The sequence below is a fragment of the Pygoscelis adeliae genome, unplaced genomic scaffold (assembly GCF_000699105.1).
Source record: "Pygoscelis adeliae isolate BGI_AS28 unplaced genomic scaffold, ASM69910v1 Scaffold982, whole genome shotgun sequence".
Classification (NCBI taxonomy): Eukaryota; Metazoa; Chordata; class Aves; order Sphenisciformes; family Spheniscidae; genus Pygoscelis; species Pygoscelis adeliae.
The window spans coordinates 20,100-28,273 of NW_008824208.1; the positions used below are offsets into that span (position 1 = coordinate 20,100).

The 8,174-nt window shown below is 52.7% G+C and overlaps 1 protein-coding gene across 1 annotated transcript; it reads right to left on the reverse strand.

The window, feature by feature from the left end:
* Positions 1-517: 517 nt before the first annotated feature.
* LOC103925985 (radial spoke head protein 3 homolog) lies at positions 518-4,809 on the reverse strand. Its single transcript, XM_009334795.1, has 4 exons — positions 4,678-4,809; positions 4,400-4,562; positions 3,610-3,718; positions 518-668 (listed from the first exon to the last, which is right to left on the reverse strand). The coding sequence occupies exons 1-4, from the start codon at positions 4,702-4,704 to the stop codon at positions 518-520; spliced, it is 450 nt and encodes a 149-aa protein (XP_009333070.1). The 5' UTR covers positions 4,705-4,809.
* Between the last annotated feature and the right edge of the window lie 3,365 nt (positions 4,810-8,174).

The window sequence follows — 8,174 nt, forward strand, 5'->3', positions numbered from 1 at the left end:
CCTCGCGGGCCCTTCAGGAGACCCCCGGCGTGGCCTCCTGAGCTGTGCACGGGGACAGCCGTGCGGCAGCCGAGGGTCCCGGCTCAGGGGGTTTCCTCAGCCGAGCCGCTGGTGGCTGCACAAAGAGGCGCGTGGCTCGCGAGGGCGGGACGTGGCGACAAACCCATCGACCTCCTCAGGTTAGACCTCTCCCGTTGTGTCCTTCCAGGCAGCGGCGGGTCATCCCAGGCGGTTCCTCTGGAAAAAAGCAGCCTGCGACCGGCCAACCCAAGGGCAAACCCGCGCCCAACGGCCGAGCACCAAGGCAGAGCCGAGCGCAGGCAGCAGAACTTCAGAGCTACGGAGGAGGAGGAGCAGGAGGAGAAGGACTAGTGGACAAAATCCTCGCTGAAATTGCCACGACGCAGACGGCAAAAGCCAAGCCCTCCCACGCTCGGGAAGCGGCGACCTTCGTAACACCTGTAATAGCCGTATTATCGGCAACGAGCTCTGAGGCCAGCCTGCGTGAGGAGCCCGCCTATGAGGGAAGTCTGTATTCTGGGTGCGGAGCGCTGAGGCCTGCACGCTTGAGGCGCCCCTCGACAAACACCTCTGTTTTGGTGCAAGCGGCCCGAGGCGATGCCTCGCGCTGGACGAGCTCAGCGCTCCCTCGGCTGGAGAGGCCCCACCTGGAGGGATCGGGGAAAAAGAGATGAATAAAAACACAGAGAAGTTGCAAAGCACCTTTTCCATGGCCACTCTGGAAAGGAACGTGGTTTTGGGGGCAAGAGAGGGCAACCAGGCACTTGGAGCAATGTTGTGAAGAACTGAATATCCCTGGAGGGGAAAGGAGAGAATGCAAGTGCAGCTGGGGAGGCATGGAGGGCACGGGGCAGCGGAGGCCACCTAAGCTTACACCCAGGGCCATAAGGGACCGGGGAAGGCAAGAGAGCAAGGCTGAGCCCAGCTCCGCTGGCCTGGACTTTCTATTTCCCCTTGGGGTAGAGCCAGGGCTCTTTACTGTCCTATTTATCTCCCAGATGACCCAATTTATGTCCGATTTCTATCTCTACTTATGAAATCCTCCAGGTAGGCGCCCTCTTTGGCCATCCCGTGGGCCACCCACGCTGACAGAAGGTCCATCTCCAGTCCCAGCACGGTGGCACTCGTGGCCCCTGCTGTTTCCCGGCATTTTCCTCCTTGCCCAAATCCATCCTAGTCAACCCAGGAACCAAACCGTCCTTACGGGAAGCTTCTGCTTAGGACCCCCTCCAGCATCGGGGGGAAGGGGCCACCCTGATGCCGCCCTACAAATGCAGTCCCTGACCTTGAGCAAAGGTTGTTCCTGAGGACGCTGGCGCGAGCGAGCGAGGGGGGTCTGCAAAGCTGAATTTCACTTTGCAGGGGCAGATCTTTCTGCACCGGTTTGCAAGAGATCCGAGGGTGCCAGGCTGGGAATTGGAAGATCTTGTGGAAGTGCCACAATGGAGAGACCTACCCAGAACCAGGAGCTCAGTGTGGGGGGTGGGGTGTGTCTCTAGGGTGTATATATATACACCCTACATATAGGGTTCAAATCCCTACTACAGGACACAAAACGTAATTTCCCGGTCCAAAGCCTCATTTTGAGGCTACAAAGCCACAACTGACTGTGCAAAGCCTCATTTATACAATCCAAACTCTTACTTTCAAAGCCCAAGTCCTGGCTTTTAGATCCAGACTCTCATAGGAGGTTACCAAAGTCTCATTGATGTGGTCCAAAGCGCCATCTTTAAGGCCCAAACCCTCATTTTGAGGGGCCAAATACTGATTTGTAGGGTCTAAGCCCTCTTTTTGGGGAAGGGCCCCAAGCCCTCAATTTAGAGCCTACATCATCATCATTGTCAGGGTCCAAAGCCGCATTTTAGTGTCCAAAGACTCATTTTTAAGATCCAACCCCACGTTTTTAAAGCCCAAAGACTTATTTTCAAGGTGCAAGCCTCATTTTTAGGGCCCAAAGCCTCCTCTGGGGGGGTCCAGAGAGTCATTTTTAAGGTCCAAAACCTCATTTTCAGGATACAGACACGCATTTAGAAGTTCCAAACCCCACTTCAAAGGTTCAAAGCCTCATTTTTAGGGTCCAAAGCCTCACTTTCACGCCCAAACCCACAGTTTAGCTCCCAAAGCCTCATTTTCCTATAGCCTAATTCTTAGGATCCAGTCTCTAATTTTTAGGGCCCAAAGCCTCAGGTTTTTTGGCATAAAATAGAACAGAATACGAATAGAACAGAATACGAATTAGAACACAATAGGAACAGAACAGAACAGGCTATTTCAGTCGTAAGGGACCTACAACGATCATCTAGTCAAGCTGCCTGACCAATTCAGGGCTGACCAAGTTAAAGCGTGTTAATAAGGGCATTGTCCAAATGCCTCTTAAACACTGACAGGCTTCGGGGCATCGACTTTTTAATGTCCAAAGCCTCATTTTTGTTTTCCAAACCTGAATTTTGAGGGCCTGAACCTCATTTATAGCTTTCAAAGCCTCATTTTTAGGGTCCAAACCTAACCTTCATTATAGGTCAAAACATTCGGAGTCTCAAAGCCTCATTTTTAGCATCCAAACATCTTTTTCAGGGCGGAAAGCCTCCCTTTTAGGGCTCAGAGAATGAGTTTTAGATCCAAATCTTCATTTTTAGAATCCAAAGGCTCATCTGTAGCATTTTAACCCGCATTTGTAGGGTCCAAAGCTTCATTTGTAGGGTCTTAACCCTCATTTTAGGGTACCAAGCCTCATTTGTAGGGTCCAAAGCCTCAGTTTTAGTTTACTGGTTTAGTTTTACTAAACTGAGGCAGGTCTGGCCCTTCCCTCAGGCCTTTCCGGGCCTCGGAGGCCATTTGGGCACAGCAGAGGGGATGGTCCCGCCAGTGCCTGACAGGGAGGAGAGACGAGGCCAGTGTGGATGTGCTGCCTTCCTTCGCCCCTGGGACGACATCTCCCAGCGTGCCGCAGCACCTTGTCTGCGCCCACTGGTGCTGTGGGCTCCAGCGTGGCCGCCATGATGGGGGTTTTAAGGTCCCAAAGGGTCAATTTAGGGTCCAAGGCCCCATTTTGGGGGTCCAAACCCTGCTTTTTAGGCTCCAAACCCTCCTTTTAGAGGCCCAAGCCTCCTTTCAGAGCCCAAAACCACATTTTAAGGCCCAAACCCTAACTTCTAGGGCCCAGAGCTTCCCATAAGGGTCCGGAGCAGCATTTGAAAGCCTCATGTTGGGCCCAAAAGCCTCACCTTTGGGGCCTGAAGCCTCCTACACAGACTCTGGGCTGCTCTGTGCTCGAGATGCCTTGCGAGGAGGAAAGCTACTGTCCTCTGTCAGCCTGACAAAAATTTGGCTTAGACCCAAGGACAGGGAGCAGAGGGAAGCGACGTTGTGCGGCTACGTGGGTGTAGGCCACTAGTGGGGAATGGACTCTATGGGTAGGGTCACAAGTGCCCAGGCAGTGTACTGTGCATCTGTGAGATGGCATGCTGTTTCCAAACGACCATTCTTTTAAGGTAGAATGAAATTCTACCCTGCAATGTTAGATTTGTTGTGACTCGGTGGCAAAAAAACCCGCAATACAAACCAAGAATATGACGCAGAAGAGCTTACATTTCAAGGTTTGGAGACTTGCCGCCAAGCTCTGTCCTCCCCAGAGCCTTCTCTGCCAATGTTTTCTCCACTTCTGCCATCAGCCATGGAAGGGAGTCGGTCTCAAGAGCTTCACAAGAAGAAAGCAAGAAAACGTTCGTGTCTCAAGGAGGAAGGGCAGCACCTTGGGAGTCATTTCCATTTGGCTACAGACATGAAAGGATGACCACCCTCCTTAAAAGACACTCCCTTTGGAAGAGCCAGATGAAATCTCTCAGGAGACGTTAGCTGTCTTAATTCCTGCCTGTTTTCTGAGGTTCCCCACCTTCATGGAGCTGGGCCAGAGTGCCCCCAGCCTAAAAAACGGTTCTTCAGTTAAACACCAGTAACTGAGTTTCTAATGTCAACTCATTTCTCCCTTGCTCTGTTAATCCTTAATAAAGATGCAGAAAGGCTCACAAAACCCTGCTATCTCTTTGGCTGATCTGCCAAAACACAGGTGTTAGGCCAGAGATCTCCTCTTCCGTGGCCTGCTCGTGCTAGCCAGCTGCTTAATTCACAGGAACGCAGAAGCAGCTCTTCTCAGGAAAAGAAAAACAAAACAAAAAACTACCCATGAGCAGAAACATTAGTTTTCTAACTGGCATGGGTCCACAAAGCAACAACCTGCCTAGCTGCAATTGGAAAGGAACAAAGAAAGTTTCCTTTTAGCACATAATACTAAGGAACAGGACTCTCAAGTGTGTTTCATGGCTAGTCTGCCTGTTACATTGCTACATTCACAAATGAAAAAGAAAAAAAACATACAAACCTCTCTCAGTCGGGTCACAAGGACAGTCGCTCTCACAAAGGTTGCTCAAGACCGAGTCACCAAGCTCAGCCAAGACCTGCCGAGCAAATGCCCAAGCTGCCATCTGCTTGGAGGTCTCCTCCAGTGCCTGCGGTGGTTGCGTCTGCTGGCATTCACCAGGTTCCTGCCAAGACAATGCTGCCTGTAAAACACTCAGGCTTTAGCTGTTACTTCTCTGATTTGGAAGAACGACTCAGCAAACAACATAACGATCGAGAACATCAGTATATGCCTCATACCACTTCTTCTACAGCTTGATGGGCCATGGCTCCTCCTCTTCCTCCCAGGCTGGACAGCAAAGAAGATGGTCGTTCAAGAGGCACGTCTGCCTGACATACCAGCTCCACCTTTACTCCGTGGTACCAAGGCTCGTCTGAACACAGCTCTGGAAAGCAAAGGCATAAGGACTGACATGTGTGGGGATCTTCTGAGCTTTAAAAGAAACCATGACTCTGCTTTGAACCTTCAAACTCAGACTTTGGGGCTTAAAAATGACGCTCTGGGCCCTTGAAATGAGTCTTTGAACCTCAAAAGCGTAAACCTTGGAACTTCCTAACAATGAGGGTTTGCACCCTAAAAAGGAAACTGTGCGTCCTAAAAAAAGGCTATGGGTACTAAGAGACAGGCTTGGAGCCTAAACGTGAGGATTTGGGCCCTAAAAATGGGGCTTTACACCCTAAAAATGGCTCTTTGGACGATCAGAATGAGGCTTTGGGCATTGAGAAAATGAGGCTTTGAGCCCTAAATGAGGAGTTTGGACCCTGAAAATGAGGCTTTATGCCCTCAAAGTGCCTATTTGGACCCTGAAAATGAGGCTTTGGGTCCTCAAAATTGCAGACTGGGTCCTAATGTTTAGCTATGGTTCCTGGAGATGAGGTTTTGGTCCCTGAAAATGGCGCTTTTGAAACCAAAAATGAGGTTTTGGGCCCGAGAATGAGCATTTGGACCCTATAAATAAGGGTTTGGACTCTACAAATGAGGCTTTGGACCTGTAAAATCAGACTTTGGGGTTTAAAAATGATGCTCTGGGCTCTTAAAATGTGTCTTGGAACCTTAAAAGCGTGAACCTTGGAACTTCTAAATGAGGTTTTTTGTACTCTCAAAATGTGGGTTTGGACCTTAAAAATTACTCTTTGGACCCCAAAAGTAGGCTTTGTTCATTTAAAAATTACATTTTTTGCCCTAATATTGAGGCTTGCTTTATAAAAATAACCTGGCGTTTAATCTTAAAAATGAGGCTTTGGACCTTTAAAATGTTGCTTTGGGCTCTAAATTCTTGCTTTTAGGCCTTCGCATAGGTTTTTTTGCCATTAAGTTTTAGGTTTCAGCTCTAAGAATGAGCCTTTTCTCCTAAACGTGAGGGTTGGGACTCTAAAAATGGTGATTTGGGCCTTAAAGAGGAGGGCTTTTTTGCCCAAAGAGCGGACAGATCTTGTAGCCAGGGGGGCAAGACTTTGGTGGTGTTCGTACCTCAGTTGGGCATGTCCTTGAGCAGCCTGATGGGACCTGCTCTGGGCACGGGGTTGGGCTGGAAACCTCTCGCTGTCCCCTCTGACCAGAATTATTCCAGGATTTTATGATTCCCCTCAGCAGAAAGACCCAATTTGACAAGCTCAGCTGCTGTCCAGTCACAGTGTCACCAGTGTAGGTGACACTACAGACTCCCCGGTGAGACACACCCCACCCCCCACACTGAGCTCCTGGTTCTGGGTAGGTCTCTCCATTTTGGCACTTCCACAAGACCTTCCAGTTCCCAGCCTGGCACCCTCGGATGCCCAGCTAATCCCTGAGCAATGGCAGCCCCTGCCAACCTCCACCTCCCTGGCCAGTTTTATTGCTGAGCATGAAGTCATATGGTATGGGATGTCCCTTTGGTCACTTAGGGTCAGCTGTCCCAGCTGTGTCCCCTCCCAACTTCTTGTGGACCCCCAACCTACTCACTGGCAGGGCAGCGTGGGGAGCGGAAAAGGCCTTGGCGCTGTGTAAGCACTGCTCAGCAATGACTAAAACATCCCTGCGCTGTCAACACTGTTTTCAGCACAAATCCAAAACGTAGCCCCCATACAGGCTACTGTGAAGAAACTTAACTCTATACCAGACAAAAAACAGTACTGGTGGTTGACCCTGGTTTCCCATCACCCCTCAGGCCCATCAACTTTGGAGTAGTTAAACCTGGGGGCCCGTCAACCACGGGTTGGTAAACCCCAGCATCCAATCTCCACAGGGGCCCGTCACCATTGGGGTGTTTAACGATGTTGGGCCATCGTGCCTTTGGCCCATCGCCCTCAGGGTGGTTAACCCTGGGACCCATGACCCCTTGGAGCCGCTCAGCTTTGGGGTGTTTAACCACGGGGGTCCGTCACACCTCGGGCACAGTCACCCTTTGGGTGTCAAACCCCAGGGGCCCATCAGCTTTGGAGCCCCTCCAGCTTTGGGGTGTTTAAACCCAGGTGCCCATCACTCCTTGGGCCCATCAACCTCGAGGTACTTAACCCTGGGTTCCCATCACACTTGGGGTGGATAACCCTGGGAGCCCACCACCCTGGAAGTGGTTAAAGCCCATCAACCATTGGGCCCAACACCATTGGGGTGGTTACCCCCAGGGGCCCATCACCCTTGGGGTTTTTTACTCTTGGGGCCCATCAGCCCTCGGTCCCATCATCCTTGGGGTGATTAACCCTGGGCCATCAGACCTGTGCTGGTTACCCTTTGGGCCCATCATATGTAGGGCCCATCACCCTTGGGGTTGTTAACCCTGGGGCCCCATCAGCCTGGGTGCCCGTCACTTTTTGCTTTGAAGGCCCTTGGGGCTGTGGTGCCCACTAAGGTGACCATAAGTAGCAACACGCGAAGAAGGCCGTCACCATCCTGGGTGGTACTCGGAGGGGTGTGGCAGTAGGGTGTGTGCTCCTTCCTCTCCACTCAGCACTGATGAGCCAACCCTTTGAACACGGGGTCCAAGTCCTGGGCTACCAGTACAAGAGAGACGGGGTGACTGGGAGAGTCCAGTAAAGGGCCCCTGAGATGCTCCATGGCCGGGAGCCTCTTGGGCGGGCGGTGTGAGCCAGAACTGTTCAGCCTGGAGAAGAGTTGGCTGTAGGAGGTCCCCCCCAGGTGGGATCTCAGCACTGGCAGTGACAGGACAAGAGACGCAGGGCAAAACCTGAGACACAGAGTGACTTGGGAGGACACTTTTTTACTGTGGGGGTGACTGAGGCTCCTCGGGGAGGTTCTGGGGTCTCTAACCGTGGAGCGATAAAAGGCCACCTGGATGTGGCTACAGTGGTCTCCCTGGGGCTTGCCTGAGCCCCCCAGCACCCCTTGAAGGGCCCCGCTTCCCCCCAGGGTCTTCCAGGGGCCCTCCCGAGCAACCCAGGACCCTATGAAGTTCCCTGCGGCCCCCGCAGGGACTCTCCCAAGCCACCCCCAGGACCCCGTGAAGGTCCCAGCTGACCCCCAGCGACCCTCCTGAGCCCCCCAGCACCCCATGAAGGATCCTGCTGACCCCCAGAGACCCTCCCGAGCCCCTCCAGGACCCCATGAGGGTCTCTGCTGCACCCTGGGGACCCACAGGGTCTTTCCCGGGAGGGGGACAGCAGGTGACACGGGGGACACAGGAGGGGCTCAGCGCCTCCCCCAGGCCAGCGCGTGGAGGCGGTGAGCGGCATCGCGCAGCCGCCCACGGTGCTCAAGGCAGCAGTGCAGCCCAGGGGGGACGGGCGCCAGCCCCCCCCGC